The sequence below is a fragment of the Chinchilla lanigera genome, unplaced genomic scaffold (genome assembly GCF_000276665.1).
Source record: "Chinchilla lanigera isolate Chin_1 unplaced genomic scaffold, ChiLan1.0 scaffold00013, whole genome shotgun sequence".
Classification (NCBI taxonomy): domain Eukaryota; kingdom Metazoa; phylum Chordata; class Mammalia; order Rodentia; family Chinchillidae; genus Chinchilla; species Chinchilla lanigera.
The window spans coordinates 32,949,311-32,971,536 of NW_004955414.1; the positions used below are offsets into that span (position 1 = coordinate 32,949,311).

A 22,226-nucleotide genomic window follows, 5' to 3' on the forward strand; every position below is an offset into this window, starting at 1 on the left:
AAAAAAAAAAAAAAAAAAAAAAAAAAAAACATATATGATAGAAGCGGAACTGCAAAAGCAGAATGATTTATTTAATGATTACTCTTGGAAATAATGTATAGAAAAAAATTAAAACTAAGTCTTTAACAAAAGTCAGTTTTGCGTGGGTTGAAGAACTAAAGGGAACTAAACTAAAATTAAAAACTGAAATGTAAAGCTTCTAGAAGAAACTGCTGTACAGTGGACTCTTTTTATGACCTCATAAATAGAAAAGATTTGCTTAAAACAGACAAAGCATAATCTTTAATGTAAATGATTGCTATATTTTGTACTCTAGTTTAACACATGTCAAGATAGTTTTTCTTAAAGCTTCAGGTTAGAATGTAGGTTTGTAATGTATAATTGACATGAGTTTAGTATATAAAATAGTTTTTTTAAAGTTCCATTTGTCACTAAGAGACAACCCATTAGAAAAAAACAGGCAAAACATAGTAATAGGGAATCTACAAAACAGGAACTAAAACTGAAGGAAATAAATGTAGAGATACTCAATTATGATTTATTTAAAAATCACACAAGTATAAATGAAAATCCACATGAATTATTATCTTACATCTACAAAGCTGGAAAAATCTTTTAAATCTGACAATGCCAAGTGCAGATGGGATTGCAGATAAACAAGAACTGTCACACACTGAAGGGGACTCACATTTAGCACAATTACTTTGCAATGTTACTTTCAAGAGTGCAAACCCATTTTTTTAAGTTTGAAGTCACTTTAGTGGATCATTATTAGCATTTTTTAGAGACACAAACTAGGCCAGAAGAAAAAATGTCAGCAGCCACCATGTGTACCAAATGTTAGCACTGTTTAACAAAACCTCTGTTTTAGTTACACACATATATACAAAGTGAATTGTCTCATAAAACTATTATTGGGATATATACATTCACATTAAAGCAGAAAAGCTCCCTTTATTCTGTTTTGATTTTTCCAACCTGCCCCATATAACATGGCCTCCTCCCTTATTCCCAGGTGCCAGCAATTCACTTCCTGGTTATTCATCCACCCAGACATCTTGGGCACTAGGTTTCTGTTTCCCATTTGACCTACCTGTTCCCCAAAGTCACGTGACCTGCCCTGCCCTATCAAAAACTTCCAGTTCCAATTCTGATTCTGTACTTCCTGCCTGTAAAAACCTATAAAAACCCCAGACCACCAGAGGACAAAGCCTGGCTTTCTTTGTTGTTAACAGAGAACACAGCCAGGACTACTGGTGTAAAATAAAGCTGTTCACTGCCTCCAAAGCCTGGGTGTCATTTTGGTGTTTCTGCTCGCCATATGTCTTGGTTCCTTTTCTCTCATTATTGAGATAAAATACCTGATGCCCAGAATCAAGGAAGAAAAGGCTTATTTAGCCCACAGTCGGTGGAGGGTTCAGTCCACAGTTGGCTGGCTCCAAGGCAGGATGGCACAAGGCAGAGGGCAACAGTTCATGCCTGTAGAAGACAGCAAAAGCAGCAAGAATAAAATGGAGGAGCAGGTGGAAAGAGCAATCTTCTTTCCCTCCCTTATACTGTATGCAAGCTACCCACCCCAGGGTGGGAGAAGCACTCACACCCATGAATCAATCATAACTTTAGAAGCCCTCCCCATGACTGCATGAGGCTTTGTGGGGACATCCAGACACAAACCATATCATTCTACCCCTGGTCTCCTAAAGACTCATGTATATCCTTTATGTGAAAGGCATTTTAGTTCATCTCTAAGAGTTGCCAAAGTCCTGAAAGATTCAGCATTGCTGAAGAGTCCAAGTCTCAAGTCTCCTCCAAGATGTAAGGCAAACTCTTAGCTGTGAGTCCCTGTACAAATGAAAAGTTAAACACTTCTAACATTCAATGGCACAAGAAAAATATTACCATTCCAAAAGGTACACACTGTGGGATACAAAACAATGGGACCAAAGCAAGTCCAAAATCCAGCAGGAAAAACACTAAGTCCTGTAGTTCCATGTGGAATATCTGAAGGAATCTGTGGTAAATTGTGAGCTCCAAAGAGCTTGTGTGGTTCCACCCCTATAGCACTTCTGATGGTTACAGCTCCCATGGCTTCCCTCTTAGGCCTGCCTTGCTCCCTCCTTGCAGCTTTCCTTAGACAATCCACGTTCCTGTCTTTTCCAAACTTCTGCACTCTCCAGTGCACCTTTCACTTTACAGTCACAGCTTCACACACTGCCCTCTCAGGGGCACACTGCCTGGCCTCCCAGGCCTTCTGAAATCTAGGTGGAAGCCTTCTTGACCTCAGAACTCTTGCATTCTGTGTGCACCTAAAACCAGCACCAGGTGAATGATGCTGAGTTCTGCTACCACCAGGAACAGTAGCTAAGCTTTCCTCTCTCTTGGCCATAGGGGTTGAGTGCCTGGATCACTGGGCACTATGAATCCAATTCTGAGGAACAGATTCTGTGTGCCACTGCCATTCTGGAACATGGCACTCTGTGGCTTTCCCGTCAAAGCAGTCTTTCGTCTTTGCAGGTTTGAGGCTGCAAAAGGAGACTCGCTGCTTCTTGTGTTGCCCTCCGGCCATCTTTTGCATTCTCCAGTTCCTTCTCTGCAAACAAGATCTCCTCAGCTCTATTTTTGCAATCCATAGCTTTACTGGAGATTCCTTTCTGACCAAACTCACAGCATTTTAAACCATCCTGCTGGGTTCTTTGCTCTTGAAACTCAACATAAATCTGGCTAAAGGCCCCAAACAATAGCCATGCCACTGCCTCAACATTTGACTGCCTTGAAATTTCTTCTGCCAGGTAAATCAGTTCACTGCCCTTAATCTCAGTATCAGGCAAAGTCTCTGGACATGAGCAAAATGCAGACAAACTTTCTGCCAAGCCATAACACACATCATCTGGAGTCCAACAACCAATGCAGTCTTCTTCCCAGCAGAAACCTCCCAAACCTGGTCTTTACCTACAGAATTTCTATCAGCCTTCTGGTCTTCTGACCTCTGACCAGAATCTCCCATCCAGAACGGCCGAAGGCGATCCAGCTGTACTCTTTCAGGCGACATCTCCAAACCTTTCCAAACACTTTCCATGAGCCATTTGCCAAGGCTGTTAAACCATATGGTCAGGTATAGTCAGAGCAACAACCCCAATTCTCTGGTACCAAATTCTGTCTTGGTTACTTTTCTCTCATTGCTAAGACAGAATTATGATGCCAGAATTAAGGAAGGAAAGGTTTATTTAGCTCATAGTTGGTGGAGGTTTCAGTCCATGCTTGGCTGGCTCCAAGGCAGGATGGCACAGGGCAGAGGGCAACAGTTCATAGCAGCGGAAGACAGCAAAATCAGCAAGAACAAAATGGAGAAGCACACAGGAAGAGTAAGCCTCTTTCTCTCCCTTATATTGTATGCAAGCTACCTGCCCCAGGGCAGGTGTAGCACTCACACCCATGAGTCAACCATAAACTCTAGAAGCCTTTCCCATGACTGCATGAGGCTTTGGGGGGACATCCAGACACAAACCATAACACCATAGCAACATAGGTTGTATTTACCCACAATCATATTGACATATGTGAGCAAGTCAGTTGTTGCTGATTTATGCTATAGAGCTTAAATTTAAACATCTACTGTAGATTTTTATTCTTAATAAAATAATTTAAAAAGAAGATATTAGTCTAAAATTCATTTGTAAGTTATCAGCATTGCTATAATAACTTATCTATGTCTTCCCAATTTTTATTTAAGTCAGATAAACACATATATGTTTTGAGTATTTTTTTTTCCTCTTTGGATCTCATGAGAACAGCATTGGATTAATCACTTGCCTGATATTTTCATAAGATGGTTTCATGTTCTCTGGGCCCAGCAGCTATTTAAAGCTGATCTATGTGTGTGTGTTGGATGTGTCATATGCACTCTGCTTCAGGGCTGGAGACGTCTCTCCATAGTTCCTTTGACACAGTAATGTGATCTGCTCCACTACTTCTGTACTTCTTCCTCAGCCCCTTACCACTCTCCAGCCCACAGTACAGACTTCAAATGGGATTCACACATTCACTGAGAGGACCCATGGGGTGGTACAGGGAATACGTTCTTTGAAGTAATGATTATGTGAACTTGTACATGCAAGAGTCGGATATTTGTTGTTGTTTTGTTTTGCTGCTCTAGGGATGGAACCCAGGACCTTGAAAGTACTCTACCAATGAGCTACAGCTCCAGTCTCTAAAAGTGTTATGGCTCGGATCTAAGTTGGCACCCAAAGCCCCATGTGACGGGAGACCCCATGGAAGGTGATTGGATTATGGGAGTTTAGAGCTGACTTGCTGCTGGGAGGTCCTGGGGCGGGGCCTGAGAGGGGATGTCTCCCTTCCTGGATCCTCCCTTCACTTTCTGCTTCCTGGCTGCCATGAGGTGAGCAGCTTTCCTCCACACACCCTTCCCCATGTACTTTCTGGCTTGGAGCCGGCTGACTACGGACAGAAACCTCTACACACTGTGAGCTTACACAAACCTCTCCTCCATTAAATTGCAGTGTTGGGTGTTGTGTCTCAATTATAAGAAAGCAGTTCAGACAAAAAGTGTTTTCTCAACTGTCACTTTCAATACAATTGCTATTTATAGCAAATGGTTAAGATTGTTGGCACTAGCATCAAACGTGCAACATGATTGGGAGATGCTGTTTAAACACTGCCTTGAGTTTCCTCAGCTCATAATAAGGAAATGAAAGTGTGAAGACATCGGGGAGCCATGGGTGGGGAGTGCCAGTCTTCCAACCTGCTCACTCCCTGAATCATAGGCGCCTGGAAGGAGGGCCTCTGGCGCACAGGGAGCCACAGGCGGGGAGCGCCAGTCTTCTGGCTGGCTCGCTGCCTGTCTCGTAGATGCCCAGAAGGAGGGCCCCCATGCACAGGGAGCCCCGCTGCAGCGAGTGCTGTTGCACACCAGCCCTCAGGCCTGCCGCCACTGCTCAATTGAGAACTACCATGACACAGAGAAACAATGACACAATTGGCCCACCATGCACCAGCTGCAGATGCCCGCCCACGAATTTGTGTGAATCATTCAAACATGGAGAAACACCTGGGAATACATGCCATGCAACGGGTCACACTTACTCCTGCCATCGAGAACCAGAAAGGTCCAGAGTCAACAGAGGAGCAGTTGCTGAACAAGGACTTGAAGAACATGAGAATGCAGACTAAGCCTGAGGAGTCAGAGGTTCTGTGAACTGGGGTTATGAGAGCCGCTCAGAAGCTGTAAACCAGGAGGACCTTGCACAATACCTGCGGAGACTCCCTGGAAGCCATTCTTCCCCTGATAGTACAGGCTGTGGTGGAGCTCCGGAGAAGTCTGCAGCAGGATTCCTGCTCCCTGTGCTGACAGCTGGCGAGAGGACACTAACTGGTTGCGGGGTCCCAATGCGATGGGAGGCTGGAGAGAAAACGCTACAAAAAATGGCTTTCTCCCCAGATGGCTCACTTGATTTTTGACAACCCTTAGGCTGTAACTACTTGTTAGATCCTTCTTGCATATCTCTGTCTTCCTGAGAAACCACTTTGAAGATACCACCATGTATTACAGCAGCCATTGATATTTTCCTACTAATCTATCCATAACTCTGCAATGTTTGTATCGTTCCTATCATATTTTGTAAATGGATGCATGTCTATTATTATGTGTTCCCTACAGCAACCATTGAGAAAAGTTAATGATTATTCAATAGGTCACTCATGTATAGCTCTATTTATTTTCTTTAGAAGCCACTTTGAAGATACCAAAGTATAGTACAACAACTATTGATAATCTCCTAAAAAAAAAAGTGTGAAGACATGATGGGATAAGACAAGAAATTGCATAAAGCAGAGACTGGCATGTAGTCACCTCACCATGACTGACATTTTTGTTACTGTCATCACTAACCAGTGTTAGAGGAGCTTAAAGTCAACCAGCAGGAGAACTGACATACTGGCCACCAATTCTCACAAGATGGATAGGGCTTTCCAGGAGGCATGAACTGAGTGCCATGGAGACAGTCACTGTTATAGATCTGGGGCACTGAGAAGTGATGTTCTCTCTTGGTCTGAGTCAAGGAGTTGGATAAGAGGGCAGGGAAATGGCTTTGAGAGATATTTCTTAATACCGTGAACAGGGACTGATCATCTCAGGAAGGAGAGGGTTGGAAAGGGAAATACTCCTGAACCAGACTTCCCAGGCAAGGAGAGAGACCAGTGAGGACTCCAGATTCTGCAGAGAAGCAGACAAGACACAGCACACTGGATGGATCAGAAGGCTGGAGGCAGAGCCTGCAAACACTTCACCTTAATGGGAGATCCCAGGGCCAGCAAGACTGAGGGAAGAGAATCAAATTTGGAAAAGAAACTGTATGGGGTTTGTGAAAACACCCCCCTCCAAGATTCCAGGATCTTTTAGGATTATGGAAAGGGCATAACCTTGGGTGTTGGATTAATAACCCTTAGTTATTGTGGGCTGATCAGGCCAGCAACCCTCCAAATGAGTGGATGGTGAAGGCTTAAATAAATGAGACAAATAAAATTATTTTAGGGCTTGGGGAGGGTGTTGACCCTTTTGCAGAATTTGAGATTTTTTGAGTTAAGACAAATTTTTTGGGTAGCCCATATTTATTTGGTTTTCAAACAAAGGAGGGGAATACTGAAGAAAATGCATGAATCTGAGCAGGTCCTTGGGAGAAATTCCCCAAGTAGTAAATTATGTTAATCAGGAGAAATACCTTGTCTTTAGGATGACATTCATTTTAGGATTTTGGAGCCTGCAGCTACAGTTTCCTTTTAGTCAGTTGTGGTTGGAGCTAAATCTCCTAAGCTACGGCCTTATCTTGTCCTTTGAGGTGTCACAGCTTCACAGGCCAATACAGGCCTCAGCATGGACCAGTGACTCATAGTGGTTCACTTACTATGAGTCTGCTGTCCATCTCCAGACAAGGTGTCTAGGCTTGGACAACTCCCAAGTAAACATAAAAATCCAATTGGTTAATTTAAATCCTGCTCAGAGCCACTTTGTAATCACACCATCACTTGAGCTTTCCTTTCACTCTAGGGGTAATCACTGTTGGAGCCTGTGCATGACAACCTGGAGCCCTTTTGCTTTTTGTTGTTTTCTTTCAGTTATTTTAATGTCAAATGTTTTCTACCCTAGTAAAAAAGGTTGGAAACATTTTCTCCTCTACTTACTGGAATTGTGTGTACAAAATGGGAGTTGTTTGCCTTTAGGAAGGGTTAAATTTGTCTGTCAAACCATCTGGGTCTGCTATTTTCTTTGTGAGAGGAATCAAATTTGCAATATAATTATAGACTAACTTAAATTTTCAGTTCTTTTCTCATATTTGTGAATTGTATTTTTATAAGATTCTTTAAATTTTTATTTAGTTTTAAACTTTATTGTTCAAGTTGCTCACAAGATGCTCTTACCATCTCCACTTTATGGAATATATAATCTAGGCATGTATTAGTCCATGTTGTGCTCCATGTATGGACAGGTAATGTATCTCTGATTTCTATTTTATGACTAGTGTCTTATCTCATTTTGTAAAACATAAAATAAAAATAATCATATTCATTGATCATCCACAGGGCCCATGTTCCCAATAAGAACATCACATACTCATCCTAGATCACAACAACAAATTGAATTCACAAGCATTTATTAAACATTTTTATGTGTTCTATGTTAAGTACTAGGGACATCAAATTAAGCAACTAGTTAAGCAAATGTGTCCAGGTCCTCAAGGGTTCTCAGCTGGGTTTTCTTGAGAGCAGAGTGAGGAGGAAGCTCAGTACTTGCTAGGCAGACCTGTAGGTCGGAAGTGATTGGGGTCTTTGCCACTCCGGCCCCATTCATTGGCAAACTGGTCTTCTGTTGTGTCCTCTGCTCCATGGCCCAGGAGACTCTGAATACCTTCCCTGGCATCGCTGCAATCAAGAAAGGAAGAGTGGAGGTTGGTCATTAGGCTGATAAGTACAAGCCCCACCATCGTGGCTCCCCTCTCCCAAGAATGGTCCTGAAAGGAGCCCAAGAAGGCCAAGGCAGGGGAGGCCCTTGCTGAACCAGTTGTTTAATTTGATGTCTCATTATTTAACATACAACACATTAAAATGTTTAATCAATGCTTGTGAATCCAATTTGTTGTTGTGATCTAGGAAGAGCGTGTGACGTTCTTATTGGAAACGTGGGCCTTGTGGATGATACTGAGAATCCCTGTTACGCACCCATGCCCATCCCATCCTTACACTGGATAAACAGCAGAAGAGAAGGAAGCTTGGGAATCATCAATTCCAGTGATCAGTCAGACCCAGCACTAAGCACAGAGAAGAAGCTGGGGCAAAAGGAGGAAGGGGCACAGTGTCCACAGGCAATGGATCTACATGCAAGAGGGAGCCCCCTGCTTGCTGGTTAAGGCAGTCACCCTCTGCTCACCCAGGCCTGGCACCCCGGAAACCTGCATTACCTGATCACTTTAGCAGCCCAGGCACCTCCAGGTCCCCTTTGGGCAGCGTCATAGTTCCCCCGGGCATGGAAGTATTTGTCCGAATTTTTGTAATTGGCTTCTCTCATGTCAGAGTAAGCTCGCCACATGTCTCTAGCCCCTGGCAGAGAAAAGAGAATGATGAAGATGATAATGCTGTGGCAAATAGAGGAATGAATTTTTTTCCTCTGAGTCCAAAAATTTCAGCCTTTGACAGAGTCTACAGTAATATGTGACTATTCCTTTACTTTTCGTCTCCCTGGGTTCATGCTGAGGGAGTCACACTGAGTACAAGTTTTATTCCACTTGATTCCATCTTACTTTGGTTGCTGCTTTGTTTTTGACTATGTGAGAAGCACATAAAGAAGAGGTGTGATGGGCTTTAAGGGATGTTTCAATCTACAAGGATCCTCTGTGTCAGTTCATCGTAATTGTCACCTTGTCTGGATTCAGAGACCCCTGGAGAGGACTTGGATGGTGGGGGCACTATGCTCATCAATGGATTGATCCATGGATGTTCATTACCTCATTTGCTGTTAGAAGCGGGGCCTAGTATGAGAGATGGGGTCACTTGGGATGCTGGCATTTGGAGAGTACTTGTCTCACTCATCCTCTTTCCCTGTGCTCTGTTTCCTCCACCATGAGGGGAGCCATTTTACTCCTCCACTCCCTTCCACCATGATGTTCCTGCCTTGGAGCCAGCCAACCATGGACTGAAGCTGTGAGCCAAAATAAACCTCTCCTTCTTTAAGTTGGGACTGTCAGGGACTTTTGTCTCAATAACTGGAAAGCTGACCAATACAGTGCCTGTCTAGAAAGATCCAGGGAACCTTCTGACCAAGGTAGAGAATACCACAGTCTGAGGGAGGCTCCAGATACAATCCAGTAAATGGCAAAAATCCATCCTCATGGATAGAGTAAGAACAATCCTGTTTTGAGTACATCTGAATGTCCTGGATATATTTTTCAGCCTGGACAATGTCAGAATTCAATCAGTAGAGTAAATCAGACACAGAAAAGACAAGTATCACATGTTTTCTCTCATATCTGAAACAAACAAACAAAAGCCTCAAAGTAGAACAGAGAATATTAGAGAAGCAGTAGGGGACCAGGGAGAGGACAGAGGGCAAACAGGGTAGAAGCATAGGTAGGTATGATGAAAACACTATGTGTACATTTATGGAAACCTCACAGTGGAATCCATTATATTTTATAGTACTATGCATTAATAAGTATAATTGTAAAATGAATTCAATCAGAAGGTAATAAAGGTGAGAGTTCTCTAAGAGAGGTTTAAATCAACCTGATAATCAGAGGCAGAAAAGGGGCAACTGACTCCCCAGGTCCAAAATGTCACTGCCCTCCTAGGTAAAATGAAGGGGCAGAAAGCCTCCATGGTTTTGCAGAAGAACTGAGAAAATAACTGTGCAATCTCTAGATTATAAGTGCTCAGTAATTACTCGACTCTTCAGGTTCTTAGAAAGGATAAGGAAAAAAAGACAAGGAAGTAAGCCATGATAGTGTTAAATGAATTTTTAAAATTTTAACTGGATAAGAAAAAGGAAGAGTATCTAATACATAGTTGTAATTGTGGTTTATTTAATTTACAAAGGCTGTGAGGTAGTTGCTCCCAGCCTTTATTTATTATGCATAAAATTCACTGAGGTGTTCGGTAAAGGCCAGATTTCCAGGATCCAGGCTCAGAGACTCTAACGTAGTTTAGGGGAGGGATATCGACAGCGGCACCAGCATTTCCCAAACCATCCCTGAGCCCCAATATTGTCATGCCAGGCGTCTTTAATGTTTGAAAAACATGAAAGAATGAAATATATTTTAAGCTGGGTATGTGAGAATTTACAAAGGATCAGCAACAAATCCTGCCACTGAGCTAAACCCCCGGCCCCAATGCCTACAGTTTTCAGTGTTGCATTTTGAAGACAAAATCCTGCCACCATAGCTAAAGGGCTGTAGTTCCCTGACTGTTGGGTTCCTGGCTACATCCCAGGCCCAAGAGAACTTTCATCAGTGAATTCACTGTGTCCTTCACTATGGACACAGGAGCTGGAGTGGCCCTCCAAAGGCACCCATCCTGGCTATTTCCATTTCTCAGATCAAGAACAGGATGTTGTTCACACATCCCTGCCTCTTGTTTTGGGAACAGTAGAGAAAAGCCTGAGAAGCAAGTCTACCCGGGTGAAATCTGCTTTTCTCTGAAACTCTGTTGGGTATCTTAAACTCTGGGTTCCTCTGTTTCCCTATGGTGCCTACCTCACAGGATTAAAGGATAAAAGTTAATTCACTCAGTCCTGTAAAGCTCTTGGTGCATGCAAAATTCTCTAGCTAATGTTGGTTGTTACAACTACTATGTAGATGGAGATTGTATTAGCTGTGCTCAACTTCCTGGCAAATAGTGGCATATTCCACTTTTTTTATGCACCCTCTTAATGGTTATCCCAGAGACATGAAAATGAGCTGTCCATGATTTCCCAATAGGGGGCACTAGAGTCCCATTTGCATTAAGAGAACTGACACCTCTATTCCTAATCTCTGGCACACTTGTTAAAACCTTATATGATCTCAGGCCTGGCAATCCTCCTTAGGAGAGTACCAGAGAGGGCCAGAAAATCCTGGGGAGTTGCTATGATAGAAGCCATGCAGCTGGAGGCTGGGGATATAGCTTCGTGGCACAAGTGCCTGCCTGGCAAGTGCAAAGTCCTGAGTTCGATTCCTGGCACAAAAAAATTGAACAAAAACAAAAACCACGTGGCTGGTCTATGCATTCATGGCTTACACAGGCACCTTTGATTATTGGGGATGTGTTACCTGTTCAGATGAACCTTTGGGACAGTCAGGTACAACCTGCTGCCCCATTCCCTTAGGCCCTTACCTTGACCAGCTTCCTTGACGAATGACAACCAGCTTTGGCCATCAACACCCAGGAGCAGAAGGCAGAAAAGGAGTCCAATGGAAAGCTTCATCCTGCTTCACACTCAATGAAACAACAAAGGTTGCTACATCTGATTTTACATTTGCAATGTTGACACATCCTTGCATTCCAAAAAAAACCTCACTCAACTTTATACACAAATACACCTGTGTGGGTATAGGGATAGCATTTCAGAGGGTCTAATTTTCCATTTTCATGCACCTCATTGGAATCCCAGTCTGAGAGATCACAATGTGGACTATTGGCATAAATCACTTTTTATTTTAATCATTCCTTATCATCCCTGTAGAGGGAGCTTTCAAAGAGACACTCAGAGATTCTGTGACTGATGCAGCATCCCACAATAGGAGATGAGACTTTAAAAAATCAGTCAGTGGGGCTGGGGATTTAGCTCAGCGACAAAGCGCTTGCCTGGCAAGCGCAAGGTCGTGAGTTCGGGAACCGAGGAAAAAATATATATATATATATCAGTATCTGTGGAACTCAGGCTGGACCTATCAGGAAACCCACAGAGAAGCAAACCACAAAATCTACCCTATAAAGTACTCACTTCTGGTAAATTCTACCCTTCAGGAGAGTAGCAGCAGGAAGGGTATAGAAAGCACTGAGATGCAGCACAAGAATGCTGCTACAGAAAGAGAACCTCCAAAGAGTAAGTGTGGGAAAGTTCCACGGCTCACCTGGGCTCTCTATTCTGCTGAGGTCCGGGTGAAGCTAACTGCTCGAGCTGACTGCTGGGCAGATGTGGCTGGGGCTATATTACCCACACTCTGCTCATGAAGCCAACCTCTCTTCTCTCTTGCACAATCCCTCCTGGTGTGGACACAGCAACCGGAACTTCAGGGGTTTTTCTTCACTATAATCTAATTTTCCCAGATTATGCAATCTGGCAACTTTCAGACATAGAGCAGGTTAGGATTTTCTGTCCACTTCCAGTCTTATGCTTGACTGGAAGACTTTTTTTCCCTCTACGCAGTAGTTTCTGAAAATTTGCTGGAAAGGGTAATCAATATTGGAAAAAGAGGTTTGACTGTATAAAGAATGTGAAAATGCAATGTAAGTGAAACTGTTGAGATAACTAACTCCATTGCAAGGGACAGTTCAGAATGAAGCCAGGAAAAGACAGACAACTCAGAAACACAACTTTCAGTGTCCATGTGGATGGACCCAGGTCTGGGAAAAGGAGTCCTCCACACTCAAGTGGATTCATGATCAGTCATATAGACAATCACATGACAGGTTACATTTGGAGGCTGCAAGATCTAGGAATGTTGAACAATAGTATAGAAATTTGTTATCAGCCATGCAGAAATGGCATGTGTAAAGATGAGCAGAAAATAGCCCACCCCCTGCTGAACTGTCAGAAGAGTCCACCCAGGAAGAGAGCAGCAAGAGCTGCGGGTAGTGCAAGAGTGCTGGAAGGATGTGTGTTAGAGAACAGTTGTTTTAGCCAGAAAAGCTGGACTGTTCTTTACTCTGAGCTTAGCGAAATCATCTTGGGAGGAAACTTCATGCAGGTGCTACTGAGACATTGGAATCCATGGTCCACTCACCTATCCCACCCCTCCCTTTTGTCCAAAAGGAAAAAAATTCAAAGGCTATTGGATTTCCTTACAGAAGAAGGAACCGGTATAGGAGAAACATAACTCCCAACAGGCTAAATGTCAAATGTGCACAATTAGTGTCCCCCAAAATGGAAAAACGAATTTCAAAGGACATGGAGGTTAAGAGTAGGAAAGGTTTATTGAGAGATAGCTCCTGAGACAGGAGGGGTCCCAGAATAAGGTTGCCACCAAGGCCCTTTGGCAGGGGTAATACACACAGCAAAGTCACAATGTGTGTACAACATGGGTCAAACTACAATCAACCTATAGGATGACAAGCACAGGTGCTGAGCTAATATTGATACACTGGGGGAAGAGAGGCACATAGCAGCAACACAGGCATTTAGGGAAGGGATGGGCCCAGATGTTCTGGTCACCCACCTGGGTGACTGATGTCTATCTGGAGTTCTTGGTGATACCAGTCACAGTACAATCTCAGCTTATTGTTTATCCCTCAGGCAGGCATGTAGGCCTGCTCATTCCATCTTTATCTGAAGGCCTGGCCTTCAACGGATGTGCCTCAGCAACCACTGTGATGTAGCTCATCTTCTGCACTGACTCCCTTGAGGGCCTGGTCCTGTCTGACTGCCTCATCATTTCTACCTAAACCTTAGCTGCCCACCATACACTGATGTGTGTGTAACATGGCAGAGAGGATGAGGGAGGACACCAGACCTGATGCTTCTCACAGTGGGACTCTGTGCGAAAGGTAGGGTCACTATGTGCTCAGCAGGAGGACAGTTGGATGGAGTTTATTTTACAGTGCTGGTTACAACACCTCCCTTGTTTATTTTAGCCCTCGTTTTTGAGGGCACTGAAGTACCTGCTATCTGACTAGAGCATGTAGCACTGGCATGTGGATTCTCTCAAAGGTAGCTGGAGTATCACAGGTAGCTTCATGTGTGAGCCTGAATTGTAACCAGCTATGTAAAATAGAATTCCAAAGTTCTTCCTGCTGAGCACACAGCAACACCCGCTTCCTCTCACTATCCCCAGAGAAGTGACAGAATATGCAGACGGCTGCCCCAGAAGGCCAGGGGCCTGGTGTTTTCCACAAGAAGGAAGAGGATGAGGTAAAGATGGTGGGAAATTATAAAACAAATAGGGAGATCTGTATTGTCCCTGTGCTCCCCTCTCTTGCTTACTATGAAAGACCCTCACCCTCCTGTAAACTGGAGATGGTCATCTGAGGCACTGGGGCGCCTCCAGCTCCTTGGATCTAGCTTTGAATAAGTTCTTTTTCCTTTTGCTCAAGTACATGGCCTCTTTTGATTTGGCCAGCAGCGAGCAGATGAACCTGAGCAGAGGAGCCTAAGCTGCCAGTGACAATAACCTGTCACACTCATTTTATGCCCTGGTGACCATTCAGTGCTGGAAACCTACTCCCCACTTCCATGCATTCAAGTCATTAGACAGAAGGAAATACAATTTTAGATACCAGGAGAAATTCCTTCAGGGAACTTTACAAGCATTGAATGTTCTCTTGTTACTGAATGTGCTCTGCCTTCGGGCAAGGGACACACGGTTCTGTGCAGTGCTGGGCTTAGAACAATTGCCATAATGGCACCTGCTATTTTCACTTTTTCCAGATAAAGATACCAGAGCTTCCAGGCTTCTGGGGCTTTCCCAAGGGCCCTCATGAGGACCATGTGTCCTGGTGTGCATAAGGCAGTCCCTGGTGGGTCTACTGCCCCAGCTTTAATACTAATAGTGCCGCTTCCTTTTATTATACACAGCTGAGTCAGGTAGAAATACATAGGCAGGCAGACAGGGCCAGGCCCTCAAGGGAGTCGGTGTAGAGAACACAGCACAACTGTGAGATCACATCAGAACTGTGGCTGGAGGAGCACGTGTTGGAGGCCAGAATTAAAGATAAAGACAGAATGGCCAGGCCTACACGCCTCGCAGGGGGTAAGATAATTGGTTATGCCTGGTCCAGTAAAGGCTAGGTAGACGTCAATTACCCCAGCGGGTGACCAAGACTCCCTGATCCATCCCTTCCTAAAGAAGTTCATTGTTCTTTCCACGGACACTTGCTGCTCAGCCTCCATTTGGGTTGACTCTCCCAGCACCCAACCTGCCTGTCATCAGTGGCATCATTCTCAGCAAAGACCTTTGTCAAAGTTAGTCTAAGAGAACTTTCCAGAAGTAAAATAAAGGCTCTGAGTAAAGAGAAAGCATTATGTCTTATTTTAGCAGGCAGCTTGTTTTTCTTGGCAGTACGTAAGTAATAGTGCATTTTTCAGTCTATTGTGTCATAGAAAGAAATAGTGTGTCTCAGAGACTGTTTTCTGTTAATTTGCTTAATAGAAACACAGTGAATATAATATTTTGAAAATTCAAAATACCTATTCCTTTCTTTCAAGGCTTCTCATTGGATACTATTGTGACTAATGGTTTATTTACATTGGTGTTTATAATTTTCATTTTTATGAGAGATTGTGCAAAGCATTGCTAGAGAAAATAAAATTTTCTATGATAAAGTAAAATTGTATCATTTTGGCTGGCATTTCTTTTTTGTTGTTTGTTTTTTTTTTTTTTCCTTTCTTTTTTGAGACAGGGTCTCACTATGCAGCTCAAGCTGGCCTTGAGCTCACTTTGTAGCCCAGGCTGGCCTCAAATTCACAGCGATCCTCCTGCCTCAGCCTCCCCAGTGCTGGGATTACAGGTACGTGCAACCATGCCCAGCGTGGCTGGCATTTCAGCATAGACTTGAGGATAGACTTACAGCATCTCAAAATGGCTCATTACCACTCTCTGCAGACCAGAATTTGTATGACACATTCATACCTTCTACAACTAAACCCTCCTCCCAGATCTGTTAAATTTTAAAGAGCACATCTACTTCACTCATTCACTTTAGCATATGTTTAGTGAGCAGCTACTCTAAGCTGGGAGCTATAGTAGGTATTGTGGATACAAAGATGACATGCAAGTGGAGAAGGATAAGATTTTCACCTTTAATTTTTTACATACTTGCTCTATAGACAGATAAATAAATAAACAAATACACAGAAGCATGCTGAGCCCTAGAAGCGGTCATATACAACAACAGCAGGTACCACTGGACTCCCTCAGGTCCCCTGTCTGCTATCTCAAATGTTCTGTCCCCCAGGCCCCATTCTCTTCACCTTCATTCCTTTTTCAGAGCAAGAGCTATTTCTACTCCTTTTGGAGTTAACCTGCCCCCTATAGGCTGATTCTCCTTCCTCTGGCTTCCACTTGACTTTGATGCAGCAGTCATTTCCCTCCTTGTTATTTTTAGTTGGTTTTTGGTTTTTCTTCCCGGTACCAGGAATCAAACTCAAGACCTTGCTCTTACCAGGCAGGTGCTTTGCCGCTGAGCTAAATCCCCAGCCCCATCTTGTCATTTTTAGAATCCCTCTCTTCATTAATGCCTTCCTGTTCCTTGAAACTAGATTGACTTTTGAAAAGCAAACTTTGACTTTATTAGTAAAATAATTTATTCATTCATATTTAATCATACTATACCTATCTGCATATCACACTTCCTCTCTAGAACGGGAAGTAGAATCTTATCTGAATTAAAACACAGTGAGAATGACAATAAGGAAAACTAATGTGAGAGATACCCTTCTGTGAAATAAGCAGAGACTAGTTAAAAACTGAATCTGGGTGGGCCCTGGTATCGTGAAGAAATGGAGTCCAAGATGGCAGTTTCTAGGCTAGGACTCATGGGATTAGGCTTCTGAAAACAATGTGCCTTCTGAACATGAAAAGAGGTCAGCAAGGGACAAGAGCTGGAGCTGAATGTTGAGGAGTCTGTACACAGAGAAGCCTGGGAACAGCAATAAAATAACCAGAGAGCCCGGGTAAGGGAGAGGGAAGGCTGTCTGATCTGTGCTATGAAAAAGATTCATGGGGGGCTGGGGATTTAGCTCAGCGGGAAAAGCGCCTGCCTGGCAAGCGCAAGGTCATGAGTTCGGTTCCCAGTATTGGAGAAAAACCAAAAAAAAAAAAGAAAAGAAAAAAAGAAAAAAAGGAAAAGATTCATGGGAGGGTGCCAGAACTTATGCCAGAGTCACAAATACCATCATGAAGGAATGTAGCGTGGCAGTCAATGCTCTGCCAGCATAGGCTTACTCAGGAGAAACTGAGTCTCCTAAGGGTGGGGGTGGGGCCCACAGCAATGGGGAGAACCTACCATGGCCTGAAACCCCTAAAACCATGAGCCAAAATAAACCTTCCTCCTTTAAGTTGCTATCTTTAGGTGTCCTATCGCAGCAATGGAAAGCGGACCAACACACACTGTTACAGGCCAAGTGGAGGTTCCTGCACCCCCACCATCACAGGGTCATCCTCAGTGGGGCTGTTTGTCTTCTGTGTGACACCAGATAATCATTGTTCCCCAAAAATCTGTTTCCGTGTTCCCAGTTTCTATCAACAAATTTTTTGACACATATTTTTTGGGTATTTTAAGTGTCCTGTACCAGTTCCTGGGGGCACAAGGGCCAGCAACACTGTGTCAGGCAGAGAGGTGTGCGGCTCCCTGAGAGCAGTAGGAACAGCAAGTTCAGTATCTCTCAGGCAGGCCAGGAGGTCTGAAGTGACTGGGGTCTTTGCCACTTCGGCCCCATTCCTCAGCTTTCTGGTTGGACTGAATGTTTTCTACTCCGTAGTTGCTTCTTCCATAGTAAAAGCGGTTTAAGATGCCCTGAAGATACTTCCCAAAGGTGCTGAAATGCAAGAAAGGGAGGCAGGAGATGAATCTGACACCTGGGACAGCACCACTTCTTCATTCCCTCCCGCCCTCCCACCCAAGGAATGACTGAGAGAAGGCTGGAAAGTCCTCAGATACGGACAAGCCAAAATACCAACTCTCCTGGGCAAAGACCTAAATCAGCTGATTCTGCACCCTCCTCGGGCCTCACTTTTTCTTTGGGGGTGAGAGAAGACACGTCCCTGCAATCCTGTTCTGGTTCTGCAGCCCAGCCCAGCCCTGGAAGCAGAGGCGGGAGGGAGGGCTGCGGTGGGAGGAATGAGGCAGACCGGCTCTGCAGCCCTCTCGGCATCCCCGGGAGTCTTCCTTACCTGATCGTTTTTGCAGCCCAGACCCCACCGGGTCCCCTCTGGGCGGCGTCATAGTTACCCCGTGCGTGGAAATATCTCTCTGAATTTGGGTAACTGGCTACTTGCATGTGCCAGTAGGCTCTCCCTAAATCCGAAGACCCTGGAAAAGAAAGCAAATGACAAAACAAGTCTGGTGACATATTGGAAAAGTTGAGGCATGAAAATTTTCTATTCTCAGACCTTTGACCCTTACTGAAATAATCTTTGGAAATCAAGCATGTAGAGAAATGTTCTTCCTGAGGAGGGCTTCCCTAATGTAACTCTCGGGAAGGTACTTACTTCTCAGTGAATTGGGCTGCATGGCGTCGATCGGCAGCTGTGGTGCCCTGGGCCATCTCATGTGGGTCTGTGTGTACCATGTACAAAGAAGAGGCAGGAGGGGCTGGGGATTTAGCTCAGAGGCAAAAGCGCCTGCCTGGCAAGCGCAAGGTTGTGAGTTCAGTTCCCGGTACCAGAGAAAAACCAAAAAAAAAAAAAAAAAAAGAAGAGGCAAGACTATCATCTCGGGGATGGAAAAATGGAGAGTAACAGTACAGATGTAAGCTCCGGGGACTATACAAAAGATGCAGCCAAAAAAGAGGGAGAATGCACATCTACCATGGCTCGTCAGAAGTAAGGTGAGGTGGCACATGGCGTCGATCGGCAGCTGTGGTGCCCTGGGCCATCTCATGTGGGTCTGTGTGTACCATGTACAAAGAAGAGGCCACAGAAGTCAGGCATGGTGGCACATGCTTGAAATCTCAGCTCTCTGGTAGGCTGAGGCAGGAAGATCACAAGGTTGAGCCCAGCCTGAACAATTGGCAAGTTGTTTCAAAATTAAAAACAAAACAAAACAAAACAAAAAAAAAAAAAACACTTTAAGGGCTGGGAATATAGCCCTTGCAGAAGTCTCTGGTTCAATTTCCAGTATGGAAGGGGTGGCAAGGGAGAGAACAAAGAAGGAAAGGGAAGGGAGAGGGAGGGAAAGGGGAAATGAGTAAAGTACTTGAAGAAAGTGGGTCCTTTTCCTATTACAGAAGCTAAATCAACATATACCCTATAACTCTACAATTCCATTCCTGGGTATGCATCCCCAACAATAATGAAAGCTTATGTCCACCAAAGTTCATGTATGCAAATGTTTATTGAAGATTTATCCATAATAGCCCAAAGCTAAAAAACTAAGAGAAGAAGAAGAAGAAACCTAATTATTTGGCGGCGCAGAATGGATAAATAAACTGTGATATAGCTGTGTCATGGAATACTATCTGGTAATAAAAAAGAATGAAGTAGAGAAACATGTAACATGAATGAGTCTTACAGTCATAATGCTGAGTGAAAGAAAGCCAAATACAAAACCACCATGCGTATTTCTTTCATTCCAAGATCAACAGCAGGCAAAACTAAACTACAGTGAGAGAAGTAAGAAGAGGGGTTAATTTTGGTGGGGTGATTACCTGGAAGAAGGTATGAGACACCCTGCTGTGGGGCTCAACAGGTTCCACATCTCGATTTAATGGTGGTAATATGGGTGTTTTTGTTTTTTTTAATTTTTTGGTACCGGAATTGAACTTAGAACCTTGCCCTTGCCAGGCAGGCACTTGTGCCACTGAGCTATGTCCCCAGTGATATGGGTATTTATACATGTAAAAGTTTGTCAAGCTGTCTGGTTTACTGTATCTAAGTTACATCTTATTTTTTAAATTTTAAAAAAGAATAGTGGGAAAATGGCCATTCAAAACAGATCTAGTTGTGCTAATATTGTTTGGATAATTAAATGCCACTATCTTATACTCTTAGTAACTAAAGATAAAAATACAGAAATGTATTAACCATTGTTACTCTCCTATTATCTTGTTTTGAAATTTTATTTTTTTCCTCTTTAAACTAAATTAAAAAACAGATCCAGCCAGGTGTGGTGGCGCACACCTATAATCCCAGTACTGGGAGGCTGAGGCAGGAGGATTGCTGTGAGCTTGAGGCCAGCCTGTGCTACAAAGTAAGTTCAAGGCCAGCTTGAACTACATAGTGAAACCCTATCTTAAAAAGACAAATGCAAAACAAAACAAGTCTGAGGCAGGTCTGTGTGAGTTGTTCAATCAGTAAATATTTTTTTTTAACTGTGACTTACATCTCAAGGACTTCTTGAAACCAACTCAGTGGGACAAAAGAAAAGCTCACAGGGGCAGTCTTAATTATTCTGTATTTCCTTTCTCGCTATTTCAATGTATTAATTATTTTGCATCTGTACTTCTGTCAAACAGTGTATCTCTGGCATGACATTAAGGACTGGTCTTTTTTCGATGCATGTTTGATATTACTCAGTGCTTTTCAGGTTGCTCAGCAGAAGCTTATTTAAAGCACCTAACAGCGTCTACCACTAGGTGACAGCAAAATCTGCCAATCTTCCTCTTTGAGGTCAACAGGGGATTTTTACTCCACTTCCCCTCTGAGACTGTGTCTCAGTAGAGACAGGAAGAGGCTCAAGAACTTACTTTAAAACAAACACACCCAGGAGGTTTAAATGCTGACGGGCCACACAACAAATTCTCAAATATGCTGACGTGCAGAAGGAGCTATTCTTTATTATATGGACAAAAACTTAGCAGTTACCACCAAAACTTTTTTTAATTGTTATTTGAAGGCTATTACTTTTCAAAAGCACATGAGTCTGTGAATGAGCTCAGTGGTGCAGTGTTTGCCTAGCATGCAAGAGGGCCTAGGTTTGACCCCTAGCAACACACACACACACACACACACACACACACACACACACACACATTTATGAAGTTCAAAACTGAAACTTAGGAACTTTCCATTGAAACTGTATAAAACTTCAGAAGCAGAATGAAGAACAACATAGGAAGTTCTAAGTACTGTAAAGCCTGACAGCACAATTTTCCCATCTTAGCAACTGGTCAGTAGCCTTCATTTCCCACTAGGAAAGACAAAGTTCAGTTTCCTGGCCCTGCCTTAGCCCCATATAGCTAATAGGGGAGAATTTGCTCTTTGTATTGCATGTCTGCAATTTCTAGCATAGGGCTGAATTTCCGTGAGCCCTTACGCCAGCCATTGGCCATTTGTCTGGGGCACGATGGGATTTCTGTGTGCAAGTGGGATAGGGCATGGCATGTATTTAGCTCCTCTGCCACTGGAGATATACCAAATTCACAGGTACCCTCTAAGGCTGGGAATGTGCCATCTGTGAGCTAGCAATAGAGGCTGGGCCTAAATTATCTGTGCCCTATGCTAGGGAGACCCCATGGGAAGGTGCCAAGTGAAACCAAGGTGGGAGAAGAAAAGGGCGTAGAAAGCACACTCCTCTGGTCCACTTGTGGCCTCTCTAAGGAGAATCTACATCCAGCAGGTGTATGGCCTCTGGTCTAGCATACTGTGAAGGCCGCGGGATATCCACCAAGCTCCAGGTTTCTTACCTTGGACAGCCTCCTTGAAGAATGAAAACCAGCCGTCACTGCTGACTCCCACAACCAAGGAGCAGAGAACAACGCCTATGCAGAGCCTCATTATGCTGAAGTGAAAGAAACATCAGTCAAAGAGACCCTTTTTCAGGTTTTGAATTTCAAAGACAGCCTGGCTCTGCATTTCCATTTGTTTGTCTTAGAATCATTACTGGAGAAAGATGGAAGTGGGTTTTAAGAACAAACACAAGACGCCCGGAAGGAGAGCCCACCTCGCAGGGGGAGCAACAGGTGGGGAGCCCCGGTCTTCCAACCGGCTCGCTCCCTGCCTTGTAGGCGCCCGGAAGGAGGGCCCCTGGCTCAGCGGGAGCCACGTGGCGGTGAGCACCATTGCGTGCCAGCCCTCAGGCCAGCCGCCACTGCTCAATTGAGAACTACCATGACACAGAGAAACAGTGACACAATTGGCCCACCATGCACCAGCTGCAGATGCCCACCCACAGATGTGTGTGAATCATTCAAGCATGGAGAAACTTATGGGAATACATGCCACACAACGGGTCACTCTTGCGCCTGCCATTGAGAACCAGAAAGGTCCAGAGTCAGTGGAGGAGCAGCTGCTGAACAAGGACTCAGAGAACATGAGAATGCAGACTAAGCCTGAGGAGTCAGAGGTCCTGTGGACTGGGGTCATGAGAGC

The 22,226-nt window shown here is 44.0% G+C and overlaps 2 protein-coding genes across 5 annotated transcripts in view; both read right to left on the bottom strand.

The window, feature by feature from the left end:
- Nucleotides 1–7,647: 7,647 nt before the first annotated feature.
- On the bottom strand, nucleotides 7,648–12,230 carry LOC102015506 (amyloid protein A-like). Of its 3 annotated transcripts, none has more exons than XM_005380401.2 (4): nucleotides 12,114–12,230; nucleotides 11,374–11,465; nucleotides 8,469–8,607; nucleotides 7,648–7,932 (listed from the first exon to the last, which is right to left on the bottom strand). In XM_005380401.2, exons 2-4 carry the CDS (start codon nucleotides 11,462–11,464, stop codon nucleotides 7,794–7,796), a joined length of 369 nt encoding a protein of 122 aa, XP_005380458.1. In that variant the 5' UTR covers nucleotide 11,465; nucleotides 12,114–12,230; the 3' UTR covers nucleotides 7,648–7,793. The 3 variants fall into 3 exon arrangements, with proteins under 3 accessions (XP_005380458.1, XP_013367358.1, XP_005380457.1); XM_013511904.1 differs by having other exon boundaries at nucleotides 11,374–11,475; XM_005380400.2 differs by having other exon boundaries at nucleotides 11,374–11,468; nucleotides 12,114–12,229.
- Nucleotides 12,231–15,973: 3,743 nt separating this feature from the next.
- LOC102016696 (serum amyloid A-4 protein) overlaps nucleotides 15,974–22,226 on the bottom strand; it is an 8,280-nt gene continuing 2,027 nt past the window's right edge. For both annotated transcript variants that reach the window (XM_013511903.1, XM_013511902.1), the window contains exons 2-4: nucleotides 21,542–21,636; nucleotides 18,090–18,228; nucleotides 15,974–17,734 (exon numbers count right to left, since the gene is read on the bottom strand). In XM_013511903.1, coding sequence (XP_013367357.1) covers nucleotides 17,572–17,734; nucleotides 18,090–18,228; nucleotides 21,542–21,636 — 397 coding nt within the window. In that variant the 3' untranslated portion in view covers nucleotides 15,974–17,571. The remainder of the gene's footprint in view (nucleotides 17,735–18,089; nucleotides 18,229–21,541; nucleotides 21,637–22,226) is intronic.

Bases quoted from the DNA above. Each gene is read 5' to 3' on its own strand.
- LOC102015506 (XM_005380401.2), bottom strand. From the start codon at position 11,464: ATGAAGCTTTCCATTGGACTCCTTTTCTGCCTTCTGCTCCTGGGTGTT. The intron at 8,608-11,373 runs GTAAGGGCCTAA...TTTCTCTGCCAG, and splicing joins CGTCAAGGAAGCTGGTCAAG to GGGCTAGAGACATGTGGCGA. The intron at 7,933-8,468 runs GTAATGCAGGTT...TCTTGATTGCAG, and splicing joins TGGGCTGCTAAAGTGATCAG to CGATGCCAGGGAAGGTATTC.